We start from the raw sequence: 16,492 nt of genomic DNA on the forward strand, positions 1-16,492 counted from the left end.
CTTCATCCACATATTATCCAATTGGACAAGTAGTACCATCAATGTCATTTAGTTCTAAATAACTGAAATTTCATATTCCTTTCTGATTTTCTCTCTTGCTCAAGGGTTGTTTCTGACATATTTGTGTTTTTTTTTAATAAATGTATGTTTATTAAAAAACCTAACCAAGAACAAACCTTGGGGCATTGAGAAATCAATGTTTCTTCTGAAAGCCGGCAACAACTGCCAATGTTGGCACACCTGAGGAGTTACAGGGCCTCAGTCCAGACATCATGTCTCAAATATTCTTCATCTCAAGTGGTCAAAACTAGCATTCAAAGAGTTGCTGGTGTGTGTGGACCCTGACTATTAGCATACACAGCTGTTACAGCTGGACATCTAGCTGCCCTATGTCCATTGCCACAACCCACAGCCATCCCGAGAGCCTCAGAAAAGTTACGTATCTTCAACACTCCACCTGTAGGCAAGTTCCTCCACCGCCTTCTTGCTGGCAAGCCTGGCAAAGTGCTTCTGTTCACATCCATTGGATCCATCCACTCCATCCCAGCGCCATCCAGGCCAGATGCTGCATCTGTTGGGAGGAGGCGCTGGGCCACTGTAGCGGGGTCTCTCTCTTGCTCCCCTTGGCCTTATTCTTCCCGATAAAGTTGGCCAAGGGGTCCCCCTCTCTTCCTTGTTCTCTCAGCATCCGATCTAGATCTCCATCGTCAACCTAGCAGGCCAGCGGCCTTTGCATTTCCTTTATTGCTTCCTCCACATTCTGCTGCTGCTGCCGGCTCTGGACAAGCTGTTTTCCCCACTGGGCATGCAGCTCATTTCGCTCATTTCAATCCTCTGCTTTTCTCCTGTGCTCTAAATGTTCCAGGTTCAAATTCGTCTTACGACCAGACTTTTCTCGAAATACGGTTTCAGCATGTTGGAATTCAGCTTCAAATGCCAGGGCTTCTTGGCCCTGTTTCCTGAGTTCCTGCTGCTGTCTGTGTGCCAGCTAACACCAGCCCAGTTTTAGCCCCACAACACACGTGTGCAGCCCTCTTCCCCAGAGGCCGAGTCCTTCAGGGTGGGCACAGGTCGGAGTCAGAGGATTTGGCCCTCTGTCTCCTCCTTGGTGGACACAGGTCAGTCAGAGCCCTGGTGTCTAGGTCTGTTCCATGGAGGTGACAGATCTCAATCAGAATCCTGGTGCCCTGAACTTTGTTTCTTCCATGGAGGAGAAAGATCTGCATCAGAGGCTTTCTGACGGTCACCTGGGTAGGAAGAAGAGTCCAGCATGTGACTCTGATGCCTTCTAGGTGAAGTGCTTGCATGAAACTTCCTATGGCTGGATGCAGAGCTTTTAGAGTCATGCTCTTCATTTCAGAAATGGAATTTTGCTTGCTTTATCCATGGAGGAGAAAAGTCTGAGTCATACTCATACTTGCTTTTCTTCGGGACTGAGGGATGAGAGGGCCCTGGCCCCTTCTGGTGTGGAGTTTTGCTAGAGGCTCTTTCTGGGGCTTTACTGCTTTGGGCAGTGAGTGAGGACCATTAGGAGCTGAATCAGGGGAGTCATGGCGGGCCCTCCTGAGCTGTGATGTGTCCAAGGAGTTATGAGTCCTTCTGGGTTGAGATGTCTCAGGGGAGCTGTTAGGGGAAGAGATATCTGAGGAACTGTGACGGGCCCTCCTAGGAGATGCATCTGAAGGATGGCAATGCTTCCTGAGAGAGGAGGGACCCGGGGAGTCATGACAGACCCTTCTAGAAGGAGATGACTCCAGGGAGTCATGATTAATTCTTCATCCCTACCCTTACCTATCCCCCTTTCTCTTTCTCTTTCATAGAAAAAATTATGACATCAGCATCCAAAGGAATTCTCCGCCCATTTCTAATTGTCTGCGTTATTCTGGGCTGCTTTATGGCATGTCTTCTCATTTACATCAAGCCCACCAACAGCTGGATCTTCAGTCCAATGGAGTCAACCAGCTCAGTGCTGAAAATGAAAAATTTCTTCACCACCAAAACGGACTGTTTCAATGAAACTACTATTCTGATTTGGGTATGGCCATTTGGGCAGACCTTTGACCTTACCTCCTGCCAAGCAATGTTCAACATCCAAGGATGCCATCTCACGACAGACCGCTCCCTTTACAACAAATCTCACGCAGTCCTGATCCATCACCGAGACATCAGTTGGGACCTGACCAATTTACCTCAGCAGGCTAGGCCACCCTTCCAGAAATGGATTTGGATGAATTTGGAATCACCAACTCACACGCCCCAGAAGAGTGGCATTGAGCACCTATTCAATCTCACTCTGACTTACCGCCGCGACTCAGATATCCAAGTGCCTTATGGCTTCTTGACGGTGAGCACAAACCCCTTCGTGTTTGAAGTGCCAAGCAAAGAGAAGTTAGTGTGCTGGGTTGTAAGTAACTGGAACCCTGAGCACGCCAGGGTCAAGTATTACAATGAGCTAAGCAAAAACATTGAAATCCATACCTATGGGCAAGCATTTGGAGAGTATGTGAATGATAAAAATTTGATTCCTACCATATCTACTTGCAAATTTTACCTTTCCTTTGAAAACTCAATCCACAAAGATTACATCACAGAAAAGCTCTACAATGCTTTTCTGGCTGGCTCTGTACCTGTTGTTCTGGGGCCATCTAGGGAAAACTATGAAAATTATATTCCAGCAGATTCATTCATTCATGTGGAAGATTATAACTCTCCAAGTGAGCTAGCAAAGTATCTGAAGGAAGTCGACAAAAACAATAAGCTATACCTTAGTTACTTTAACTGGAGGAAAGATTTCACAGTAAATCTTCCACGGTTTTGGGAGTCACATGCGTGCTCGGCTTGTGATCATGTGAAAAGGCATCAAGAATATAAGTCTGTTGGTAATTTAGAGAAATGGTTTTGGAATTAAGAGTTTTCCAGCATTTGCCCACCTGGCAAATTATTTTGATGAAATTATCATTCAGGTTTTGAGGATGGAAAGAGAGACAACATTATGCTTTACTGTCACAATTTATTTTGATCACTCTCTCTGGTAACGTATATTTTGATGAAGATTTTTAAGAGCTCAGCATTAGCAATCACTGCATTTGGTTTTAAATTATCCTGTATATACCTAATTATGTGCACTGAAAAATAATTTATTCTTTGCTATCATTTGCAAACATTGTGTTTTCACATCTTTGTAGTTGTTCCTTAATGTAAGTTTGTGGTACGATTACTGTTTATACATTGATCGTCTGTTTAATCTGTTTGGGAAATGAAAATGCACATCTTAAAACATGAAACATTTTCATTAAATATTATAATCTCTAGGTCCAAGTTTGCATAATGTAACAAATGAGAAGTATTTGTAATTGAATTCTAACCTCTTTGACTTCGAAGTTGAACAGTGTGTGTTAACTGTCTCTGTTTGATCTGACTTTACCTGTTTACCATGTTTGTGAAGGCAGAAATATTCAGGCAATGAATAAGAAAGACAGTGAAGCAGAACTGTTCTGTTCAGGAAACTATTAGGCATCCCATATATTTTCATTAAGCTGACTGGCAAATGCAGCCACTGTTCTCATGATTTTAAGTTAAATTACTCAAGTATTCTTAAATATCTAATTTGGGGGGATTTTTAGTACCTAGGAAATAATCCTAATACTACTTAAGAAAATAGAAGACAGTTGTCTTTTTGATCCTGATAACACATCATTATAATAAAAAATAATTTCCTCAAATGACAAAAGGATATGTATAGATTAAATTGCATTTATAAATGGCACATAGATGTATAGTTTTTGTGTGCCATTGACTTTATTTTTTTAATTTATCTTTATTATTGAAAGTATTACAGATGTCCCCTTTTCCCCCCCATTGATCCCTTCTGCCCTGCATCCACCCCCTGCCCTAGGCCTTCACCGCACTATTTTCTGTGTCCATAATAACATATCAGTTTAAAATATTTTTTCTCTCGCCCTAATATTTAAAAGTTTTATTTTACCATATAGACAAATAAATAAACATAACACTTGAAAAAATATGTCCTATCAGTTAAGAGAATCTAAATAAAATTATCAAGGAATTAAATATAAGATGTAAAACATAATAAAGTGAGGATTTATAAGATCTCAATGCATATTTTTCAATGAATAAATAAATAGCAATGGACATCACGGGAAAATGTTTGTTTGTTTCAATGAAGTGACAGTTCTAGCCTAGAGGTATTCACTGGAGATGTTTTATATTCCTCTTTAGTAATTATTTATATTATAGCACATATGACCATGGCCCTCAGGGCTTTACAGAACCAAAATAAGTTTATCATTATACTAAGTTTTGGAGAATTCACCCACAAACTTAGTTGCTGTACAGCATTTCTCCTCTCTAAGGTTAAGGGGCTGATATAGGCATAGAACAGCAGGTAAGAAAAGATGGGATGCTAGGAATTCTTCAAAAAAGCATTTCCCAAAAGAGCCTGTAATAACTTTATTCCATTCAGGGCAAAAACTCAAAAGAATTAGAATGTTCTGATGAGATCTATTTGAGTCTATTTGTGACTAATTCTAATAATCCTGTTACGTGTCACATCAGAACTCAAATCCACAATCTTCTACATCAAATTAGAGAGAGGCAAATTTCAATTCAGTAAGGAGAAGGCACCGACTCTTTCCCATAGCACTGCCATGTGAGGGAATGAGCTCTCTGGAGCACTAGAAGAATCTGAGCAGAGGAAGACTCCTGTGTTAAGGGAGGACTGTCTGATCCTCAGAACCATTTATTTACCCTGATTGAACAGGCACACTGTGCCAGGCAATGTCTCAACCAGGGACAAAGAGGAGTAAGGAACTATCACAGCTTGGAAGTAGCTTACGATTAAGTGGAAGGATACAGAAAGCCTTCCTCTGAGTCCGTGTTTATGCATATCATATTCCAATGGCGTTTATGTGAATCACTGCTGATTTAATGCAAATAACAAAGCAGATTTCCCCCAACTGCTTCTGAGCTGCAAACTTTGTTCACTCATTTGCCCCAGTGTAGATTCCCTCCATATTATCTCTTCCAACCACACTGACTCAGAAATAGTGTGTCTGTGTGAATGCCCTCCTAAATAAGGAAAGATCTCCACCTGCATTTATTTTGTCATGTTAAAACAGTCTTGTTCATTCATTTACATTTACTTTGGCATCTTTTTTGACCTTTGAAAGTATAGGGGCAGAAAGAGGATTTGTTACAAACAAGTTTAGAAAGTACCTGCTTTCTTCAAAAGCCAAAAGGTCAGGACAAGCTGCCTTTGCTGTGGTGGATGCTCATGATTTTAATAAACTGAGAAACCTGAGCACATTGCCTCTATTGTCAACTACAAATTCAGGCTCATTCTTAGACTGTGATTATATTCACATGCTGATACTATGACCCAAGCCAAAACAATAATACTAAGTGATTAACTGACACATCTATATATTGAAAACCCACTACCAAGTCCCAGAATAAGTTTTTTTAATTTGAAGTGCCGAAATAAATGAGTCAATTAGACCCTTAGGTTTTGGATCCATTGACCTGTGAGTTTTAGGGCTGGAAGGAATTATAGCAATGTTTACAAACCAATCCCTTTATTCTACTTATGAGTTAACCAGATCCAGAGACAATATTTATTCAAGACATATGTGCACACACAAACACACATACACACACTACAACCAGTGGTATAACCAAGATTAGAATTTAAGGGCCTGTATTTCTTTTTTTTTCTTTTTTTTTAAATAGATCTTTATTGATTTCAGAGAGAGGAAAGGAGAGGGAGAGACAGAGATAGAAACATCAATGATGAGAGAGTCACTGATCGAGCCCACAACCCGGGCATGTGCCCTGACAAGGAATCAAACCCCGATTGCCTGGATCCTAGGTCGACGCTCAACCGCTGAGCCACGCCCGGCCGGGCAGGGCCTGTATTTCTTAATCCTATGTTCTTTTTCATAGTATTTTCATTCAATTCCTAAAAAATGTGAATGCTTAGATGATATTATTAGAATGATAATAGTGATACACTCTACATGGAAGCACTTTGACTTTTGAAAAAGTGCAAGTAAATAAAACATTGAACTTGTTAGCATTCTTTCTGGTTTAAGTATTCTAGGACCTGAGCTTCATCAGAAGGATGGGCTTTCACTACATTTTAAGTGAAATGCACCCTCAAGATGGTGTGTGGTTCTCAGCTCCTCTTTTACCAAATCCTGTGGACTGCAAAGTTCTTTTTAAGGATATCGATTTGACAAAATTGGCTTGCTGATGATGATTATAAAAACAATTATGCCAGGGGACAAGTTGTAGATATAAAAAGAGAATGGACCATTTAAAAAGTTTTATTTCAAAATATCAAAAATCTATTACCTTCAATGTTCTGATTGTTTAAATATTAATTCTTGTAGGCCTCACTACTAAGAACATGTTAACTTTCATAGGCCTTATTAATAAGAATATATACCGAATTCTCTATATCCAGCAGTATTACACTCTGAAAAAAAAGACGACAATCATATTTTATGACAGCCATAAATTTGAAAATACGAAGTAGAAATTGGTAAAAATTATCTTAGTGAGAAACCAATATCAGCTTAATTTTTTTATATTTACTGAATAAGTCCTGATAGTCCTAAAATATCCAGAAATGTTTCTATTGTGAAGACTTAGAAAGCTTGGGGTATTTGATGTATAAAGTGACAGACTATTTAGGAATTATTTGTTGAGCTTTTAAAGTCTTGCCTCCAATTGGAGGTTAAATATGAAAAAAATAGGAAACACTATTATTGGAATCTTTTTCCTTGCCTGTTTTCAAACTAGATTCCATGAGTCTTAAAGTAATCACCTAGAAAATGTCTTTCTATGAATTCATATTATTAAAACAAGGTTTAGATCCTTACATTATGACTTTGCACTTAAATATATCTTTGAATTCCCTTGAACACTGATCTCATTTAGGGAAACTTAACAAATTCACTATAATCAAGCTGCTAAATATAACAAACTTCAGGATCTAAAAGATAAGCACAGTGCCTACCACAGAGGAGGAGCTCAGCAACCATTGCTGAATGAATAAACACATTGCATTCATGCACAATATTTTTTTAAGTGTGATAACAGTTCCAGCTCATTGGTAGCAGTTAGAGATGGTATGTTACATTTTTTCATTGGTCAGTTTACTGCCTGAATACAAAGGAAGGCATTTTATGTCCTCCCAGGCTTACTGCCTCCCAAGACTCCAAAAGAAGTAACATTTCAAGAAAGATTATGAAGGATTTGAAACATGCAAATACTCTATTCAAATGTTAACATACCAACGATTTGTAATAGGAAAGACAGTATTGAAGGTGAGCATAAAGTGCAAGCACTGTGAAGGGCCTGTATTTATTACCAAACTGCATGGAGAGAAAATAATTTCCTTTCTCCCTAACTGCAGTCCTTTGTATTGCAAACATCGGTCAATTAAGATGTGTTTTTTTTGTGTTGTTGTTTTTCCCGGATGTCTCTCATCTAGAGATTTTGTAGCATTTTGCAAATGAGCACTACTATGGAAGTGCTCTCCCTCTCAGTAATTCATATTGAATGCATCCATATTCATAAGCATTTTGTAGAGCAGTTAACAGAACATAAATGATAGCCTGATATCCAAATATACGAGTAATGCTAGTCTGGGCTATTGGTTCAACAGACTGTCATTTTGAGTAAGCCAATGAACCTCTCCAGACTTTGTTGTTTATAAGATTCCTCCTAGCACTACTAGTCTAATATAAAATCTAAACTGATATATGCATGTATTTGCAAGTGAAATCCCAATGACTGTCTCAAAATAATTTTTTTGGAGGTAACTACTCCCAGCAGATTTCTCTCTTATTTCTCAAAATAGACATTTAAAGTATAAAACTGATTATTTAAACTAATATGTGGAAAGAATCAGTGCTTGGAATATAGCAAGTGATCAATTAACTAATTTTCCTCCTTTAACTCTTTCCTACCCTTAGTTTTCTACCTAAGTCCTTTACAATTCATATACTCACTACTCACTGAGACTTGAATTGTCTGCAGAAAACCAACCATATATTGGAACATTGTTTTAAGATATTTTAGATTTTTCTATACCACCCATATTTTTATTACAATAATCTGAAAAGGCTTATTGATGCAAAAATGTCAGGGAGCCAGTGAAGGCACATAGTCAAACCTCAGATGATAATAAAATAAGGAACATAATTTAAACCAGATTGAATACATCTAGACAACTTAGTTATTTTTAAACTTATGGTTAAAACATATTTACTCATTTAACCTAATTTGAAAATTTTTAAAAAATTTTTAAAATATGTTTTTATTGATCTTAGAGAGAGAGGAAGGGAGAGAGGTAGATAGAAAGAAACATCAATGAGAGAGAGAGAGATGGGTCATCTGCCTCCTGCATGCCCCAGACTGGGGATCGAGCCAGAAACCTGGGCATGTGCCCTGATCCAAACTGAACCAATGACCTCTTGGTTCATGGGTCGACACTCAACCACTAAGTAACATTGGCTGAGCTGAAAATATTTTTTAAAAGAAACTCCAACATCAGCTACCTTTTGTCAGTGTTTCCAGAATACCTGCTTCCTAGGTCACCTGACCTAGAACCACCAGAGGTGTTTATGAACAATACTGATTTCTAGGTCCTGCTCCTGCAATTGGAATCTCTTCAAATAATTCCAAAAAAACATGTTTTTAATGCATTTGCTAAGTTTTTCTGTTCCATGCTACAGTTTATGACCCATCCTAAACCAGCAGTTCCCAAACACGTAAGACTTTGCGGCTTCCTATATCAGCTGCACAAGAATCATTTGAAAGGCTGTTAATAGTACACAGCTTCTAATTCTCTGGGTCTGAGATCTGAGCTGAAATGTGTATTTTAAAAATATCCCCAGAGAGTTCTGATGTGCTGTCAGGATTGAGGTCTGCATCTTAGCCACCAGTTAAATTAAAAGTATTCAATTGCTCAATTGATATGAGCTCTGGCCTTTCTTTAGTTCACATGGACTCTTTCTGAATATGTCATTGAAGTATTTCTCTACTTCAACTGCCTAGACATTCTCTGAGCCTAATAATTTTGTGTCCAAGCATGGTAGTAATCAGGTAGTGATCAATCTCTTGATGTGAATCAGGTTATTTATAGTCTCTGGGTCTTTTAAATTTGAGTGGTATATATATAGCAGTATATCTCAAGCTTGGATGCACATCTGAATCACCTAGAGAGGATTTAAAATTGTAGACGTCCAAACCTCACCTCCAGAGATCTGATCCAAGTGGTTTGAGATAGGACCCAGAAGTGAACGGGTATAAAGGCTCCACATGTGACACTAATGTGAGGCCACCTCTGGGAATCACCAGTCTGCATAAAACACTTGAGCAATTTTTGACCTGGAGAAATTATTAGGAACAGAAAAGATTATATGCCTTGAAAGAATATATCTCAATTTCTTTTTAAGCTCTAACTTTATATTTGTATTTTATAACATAAAAGACTGGACTACCCAATTACTAGAATCCTTTACAGCCATACACTTTTATGCTCTGTGATCTTCTCCTCTGTGTCTTTCCTATGTCCCAAAGTCCTGGCTTGATGGGTGGAAAAGTAATTTGCAGTTGTGATATAGCAACATGATATAGTGCTCAGATTTTTGATGACCACAGATTGAGAATTGAATCCCAGCTCTGCCACACACTAACTGTGTATAAGTTACTTGATTTCTCTTAGCCTCAAATTTTTTTAGTGTAAAGTGGAGGTAGCATCTTCCTGATGGGTTTTTTGTGGGGACAAATGAAATGACACTTAAGTGACTAGATATGTTTAATTAATACCATTTATTATAATCATTGTGAGGAATCCAAATCTGTTTCTACAATTTCAGTTCTAAAACTCTGAAATGTTTAGCAGACAGCTTATAATAATCACTGCAAATTTAAATAAACCAAACGAGTAATCTTCAGAAGAGGAGAAACAAATACATAGATTGTGGAAGGCTGCATTTATGTTTTTTGTAATTACTAAGTAATGGAAGGGGTGTGGGTGCTGGCAGCGAGTGGTAGTGCATAAGCATTACTAAACATATACACCATTTCTTAAAATAATTGGAACCCAAGCAGGCCTAATTTTTCCTCACTGTTATGAGCAATCAGTAAATTAACAGTCAATTTAGAGTATTATCAGTTGTATAACTCAAGTCACAGAATGCAATAGCAGGAAGTCTCTCAGAGATAATTCTCTGGTAAGGAAAGAGGTCTAGAAATATTCAACAACTTGACTTAACCCATCACTTCAACTGGTCCACTAGTTGAGCCCCAAACTAATTAATAATATAAGTTAGAAAACAGATGCAGGTCTCCATCTACTTTTCTTAAATTTAAAAAATGCTAAAAGTTACTTTTTAAATGATACCATATATTCAATAAACAGAAACATATCTGTTTAGTGGTGCAGAAATAAAATAATTCTTAGCCAGACTGTGATTAAGATCACTCTAATTGTTAATTGCTAATAAATAGAATTTTGATTTGAATAATCTCAACTACTCATGTGCACAAGTTCTAAACTGTACTGTAATAAAACAAAAAGAGCAAACTTAAGAAAATATTTTATGTTTATGCGTAAAAAAAATCGATATTTAAAATAGTATTTTTTAAGTTAGTTCTTGTCTTGCTTTAAAGAATATTAGGAATGTTTATTTCAGATACAACATTAGAAAACTTCAAAAAATGAATTATTTCTATGAGTTCTCTGGCAATCAAATTGTTGAATTAGTTGTATATATATAAAGTATGTTAAATTAGAGCTTGCTGAACTTTCATTGTGAAAAACAAATGTAAGATTTATCTGAAAAATTTTAAGAGTGACTTCTATAAAGAAGTATGTTAACTGCAGTCACTCTTTAGACACATGGCTGTATTCCATTTTCATTAGCGAGGGTGTAGGATATAGAAAAGCAGGCTGGGCAGAAATGGTACCCAAACTAAACGAACAACCTAGTACTATTCATTATGCAAAAAATATGTGCCAGCAATCTGATTGCATCCCCATAGCTCAGATTGGCCTCATCAGCCACCTTCAGTCCCTTGGATAAGACAATCCTGAAGATGCCTCTTCATCTAAGGCCAGATTGCCAGAAGACAGCTCACTACCATCTAAGGCAGGATATGTGTCTCTAGAGACTTAATTAAATAAGGCCTTTCACATACTGGTTTTCTTTTCTAAGAGCCCTTGAACAAAACAAGCATATCTGGTTGTCTATGTAAAACTAGGAACAGTTCACTTTTTCAGAACACAGATGACCTATCTCAAAAATTTCAGATATTACTTTAAAATAATGAATCAAAAACAAATACTACCATAATTGAAACCAGGAGTTTACTTAGAAAAATCACCCAAAAAACAACAACAAAAACCTTTCGGCTTATAGAGGTTCTACATTCAAATCAATGAGTACTCTTGTCCTAAAGACTGAGAGGCCATGTGGCAATGGAAATGGAGAGAGAAAAAAAGTAGTGAAAATAATGGTATCTTTTTTACTCTTAAATAAAAATTTAAATCTCTAGAGCTATCAGCATGATGTCAAACTTCAAAAACAATATTTTTATTCATGTGGGGATTTTTTTCTTCCTTTCTCATTTTCTCTTTTTTAAAAAGTTGAATTTGTTAGGAGCCAGGGTTAGTGAAGTAATTGTGACAATATAAAAATAACATTTTAATAAATCATGTATAAGACAAAGGTAAAAAGGAAGTTTGCTGGAGGAAATGCAACTGGTCAAAATTATTTGGATGAAATTATTGAGCTTAATCATCTTCATTGGAATAATATGGTTTATTCTGAAACCATACAACACATAGAGGTTTCAAAGGGGAAAGTAAAGAGCTTAAAGTCTAAAGGTAGATTCAAGTACACAGAACTGCAGAAAAGAGAAAGTGGTGACAAGAAACAAGAAAGGGGGAAGTAAACTAAGGATCAGAACCCAAGTTCTAGGTTGCACAATCTATTGTATAATTCTCTAGCTTTTCTGAGCCACAAGTTTCTCATCCATCAATGGAATGTGATGGACTTTGCATTAGAATCTCCTAAGAAGCTATTAATCAATTTTGATTGGTTGGTTAGACATTCTGTTCTAAAGTAGTCTAGAATTAGTCTTTTCTTCCTTCTTTCTTCTATGTGGCTATGTCACTGCTCTCCCAGCCCTAAGAAAGGGGGGAAAGAAGTTACCATGCAATTTCTTTAGGACCTCTAATTAAAGGGTTTTGCAAATGAAGAGTGGGGACTTCACATGCTTCCTCGTATCTCATTTCTTCAAGAACACACAGAGAGATGAACACAACGCTTATACCTTTTTATGTAGTTTAAATGTAACTTTGGATAAAATGATGTACTTAAGAAAGGAAGGCCAAAACTATCATGATAAAACAAAATGTGCCAATTCTAGTCAATCTCTGAACTGTAAAGGTCAGTAATACATAAACTATTTGGATGGTAATCGTATGTTTTATTAATGTAATGTGATTTTGCACTACTGTATTGTCTTATTTAAGCAGACTCTTAAAAACACCCTGAAACCTAAATGCCAAATGTACAGTTTATAGGTTCATGTTATTTCTGATAAGGATTTAATTGCATTGTGCTAATAGTTGTTTAATGCTATGAACTCTCTGTATGTCTTATTACTGTGATGCCGACCTATGAGGTTGTTGTAAGCACACTAATTGGTCATCCGGATTTTTATAGATAAAATCACACATTGATCAGAAATCACTTTTCTACTTATTTTTTTGTAGAGTATTTTTCCACACTTGAAAAACATGATTATTTTATATCAAACATCAGCTTTTCTTTAAAATCTTATTTTAGTAGCCAGTGCATGTTTGAAATAAAATGTGTTAGAAATTATATGATATTAAGGTTGTGCTATGTTAGGGGAAAATGCATGCTGTTGGTGAATCATGCAATTCTGGGTGAATTTACACTGCCAACTCACACACAGGCACGTCTCAATCCATGTGCATGATTCATGTCCTCTCAAAAGTCCTTTTTAAACCTTAGTGAAGTGAAAATGTTATTCTTAGTGCTAATGAGCAAATAGACAAAAGCTGCTTTGCTTTTTTTCTAATGTTGCAGCATATTGTGGTAAGTCCGCACCCCCAATTTTCTTCTTGGAGTTTCTTGTTGGCAATAAAATACAACCAATAAAAGCATTTGTTGGCTAATGATACAATTTACTGTATAGCAACTTACTATAATAAAGCATGAAGATGTGGGGGGGAAATCATCTTAATAGTTCAATACTGTGAACACAATATTCTGGCAGCTTTTTCTACAATCAAAAATGGTATGACTTCTTTTTTCTACACTGCCAAAATCAGTACTACTGCCGGGGTAGGGTAACCTGAGGCCAGGTCAGCGCAGCACGAAACAGAATAACAACAGTGCAGTCAGGCCGCATGGACAGCCAATTAGTGTAACTGGTAGAGGGAATAAGATAAAGTCTATCCTTTATTCAGTAACTTAGGTAATTAAGAAAAAATTGTTGTATAGAAAATATGAATTTGGGCTGCAGAGACCAAGCCTCTACACGATAATAATCTGAAATAGTCTTTGGGAACAGGAGTTACTCAGTGAAGTTTCCTTACTGTGGTTGTTTTGTGTTCCTCTTCAGAATATATACTTGTACTTTTGAAAGGGCTTAATTCCAAACATAGTATGGACCAATGACCACCACCCCAATGAAATGTCATTCATCGTATTATATTATAGCTAGAACATAGCTCTCGGTGACTTCAGACACCACTGTAAGCATTTACACTGCTGGAAGGTAATTTCATTGCTGTGTTATTAAAACAGTTGGGATCCTATTTATACATTTATTTATTTATTTATTTACAGAATTTTGGTTCATTCAAGTTCAATTCTAACAGCTTCAGTGAAGTTAATATGATGATAATAAAAGTTGACCCTAGCTACTACTCCAAGTGAAAGTAATGCAACAGAGTCTTGCTACATCCTGGAGTAAAGCATTAATCCAAATGATGAGTCATCAGTCCGACTTCACCAGCCAGGATGGTGTATATGTATGACATTCAGCAAATACTGATCTGGGCTCTTAGTTTGCCATCATATTGTTGTCCCTTCATAGAGTCAACCTGTAAATAACACAAAACATTATGGCAGCTAAGCCAATATTTTAATAAGCCATGAAAGGCAAAATGCCATAAGGAATCTGTAAATTCGGCTATTTGGAAAAATTTTTTTTGGATAAATTATACTGCAGATGTTATTTGAAATTTCCTTTCCTTAAAAACATCATCACAATGTAGATTCCTGTCCATTGATGTCTTTCAGGGCTTATAAATATATGATATGATTGCTATAGTTATAATTTTGTGAAATCTTGTTTAACAATTAATGGTGACTTCAGCAATTCGTGCTAAGATCCCAAGGCGGAAATAAATGTGTAAAGAACTTGAGCCTATATGTGTAAGAAGAAATCTCTCCAATTGTATTTCCTATATTTAGTGTAAGTACTTCACTGATTTACCACTGGAGTTATTCCTTGAATGTGTAAATAATGATGTTCTATTCAGGCTTAATGAATTCCTGTACTGTGAATATTTAAAATAAAAGAACTCAACTTCAATGTGCAAAATAGTGCTGGTTATTTATGCTTACATTTAAAAGCATTCACTCAAGAAGATTTCTTTTCAGTTACATGCAAATCTAGATTCTGTATATATACTGAATTAAAATTTAAAAACCAAAAAAATATATTTTATAGATTATACATTTAGTACAAATACCAAATTAAAAAATGACAGTGTACATATATAAACTATTCTACACTAGCTTGTTTCCTTAATCTTACATTATTATAATGGACTTGGGGCTGCTTAGATCTATTAATGATTTTAATTTGGGGGGGATAGGAGAATCTAGCCAACTCTCTTCATTCAGCCTTGATCCAGCTTAAAAGATGCCTCACTGTGCATCCTCAATTTACTACTCTACATACTCTCTTGATTGTTTTTATTCAGGGCTATAGACTCGACAATTTCCAACAGGCTAAGATCCCAAGTGTTTGTATCTATTATGGACATCTGTCGACAGCACAAGCCTCGAATTTCCAAATGCCTATTGTCATCTAACTTCCTATAGACTCCTTGCCTTGGATACCCTACTGTGAAGGGATTTCAACACCTAATTCTCCTCTAGTTCTTTATTCACTTAACTGTTACAAATTATGTTGCCTAAAAGCTTAGAAATCATTCTTGACTCTTTCTCTTCCTTTTCTGCACATCCACTTGACCATGAAATATCTCTTAAATATGTCCCCTTTCTTCCAGTTTACTGCCACTGCCCCATTTAGTCAGTGAGGCCTCCACCATTTCTTACCTGGACTAAAGCAATAACCTTTTAAAGGTTATTTCCTCATTTGGTAGCAAGTCATATACACTTCTTGAAATTTGGCTTCTACCAATACTTCTAAGCCCTTGTTTGCTCCCTTGTAACATTTTTGGTCACATTTGCTCTTCTGTAATAGCTCCCACTCCCAACCAGAACCCAGGCAGTTCCTTTGCCAGTGAGCTTCTGGCATCTTTAAGATTACACTCATGTCACATCCACTATGATACAAAATATATTCTATATGTAAAATATATTTCAGAGGGCTCAAACTTCAAGACAGCAGGTAAGGCGATCAGTATTTTCATGGAAGAAGTGAGCTCTGAAATAGTTCTTAAGGAAAGAATTCAGTGAGACAAGATGAGAGGATGTGTGGGTAGACCTTCCAATGAGGATATGAACAAAGCCTTAGAGGCAGGATACACTGAATAAACCGGAATGATTTTAATGGTACAATCATGAAGAAGAATGTTAAATGAGGCATTAGAGTGATGAAAATAAAAAGATTAGAATATGGAGAGCTTATGGTTTATATTGAAGCATGATGGAAAGTCATTAAAATTTGTATGCAGATGTACAGTGTGAGCAAAGCCACAAAATACATCTTTCTAAAACTAAATCATTGAAAAAATGGAGACTTGCATCATTACATCTTATCCATCCTTGTGTCCAATTCCAATGTGTTTTAATGAATAGTATTTTACTTTAGTTGAAGAGAGGCACTGTGATTTGGTGGTTTGAAGTGTTGGTTCTGGACCAAGACTGCTCACATTCAACTTTCAGCCCTCACTGCCAGCTCTGTGGCCTTGGGAAGGTTATTTCACCTTGTACCACCTCTGTTTCCTCCCATGGAAGACAGGAATAATAACAACACCTTACTTATAGGATTGTTGTGAAGATTAAATGAGTTAAAACTCATGAAAGATTTGTAGTAGTACCTGAAACAGTAAGCACTCAATAACTCTTAGCTATTATTTTAAAAGCAACACAAACATTTTTCTAAATATCTTTTCTTCAATTCCTTCAGTCTCTATTAAACCATCTTATCCTAAAAATATATT

At 36.7% G+C, this 16,492-nt stretch overlaps 1 protein-coding gene and 1 pseudogene across 2 annotated transcripts; one reads left to right on the top strand and one right to left on the bottom strand.

Annotated features, from left to right (window-relative positions):
• Positions 1-435: 435 nt before the first annotated feature.
• LOC308559132 (BUD13 homolog) lies at positions 436-1,765 on the bottom strand (annotated as a pseudogene). Its single transcript has 2 exons — positions 1,734-1,765; positions 436-1,623 (listed from the first exon to the last, which is right to left on the bottom strand). The product of its transcript is annotated as a BUD13 homolog (transcript).
• A 60-nt stretch (positions 1,766-1,825) lies between these two features.
• Positions 1,826-2,908, top strand: FUT9 (fucosyltransferase 9; the record flags this gene model as incomplete). Its single annotated transcript, XM_081140253.1, has 1 exon — positions 1,826-2,908. Exon 1 carries the CDS (start codon positions 1,829-1,831, stop codon positions 2,906-2,908), a length of 1,080 nt encoding a protein of 359 aa, XP_080996379.1. The 5' UTR covers positions 1,826-1,828.
• Between the last annotated feature and the right edge of the window lie 13,584 nt (positions 2,909-16,492).

The sequence above is a fragment of the Miniopterus schreibersii genome (assembly GCF_964146895.1).
Source record: "Miniopterus schreibersii genome assembly, chromosome: 6".
In the NCBI taxonomy this organism is placed as follows: domain Eukaryota; kingdom Metazoa; phylum Chordata; class Mammalia; order Chiroptera; family Miniopteridae; genus Miniopterus; species Miniopterus schreibersii.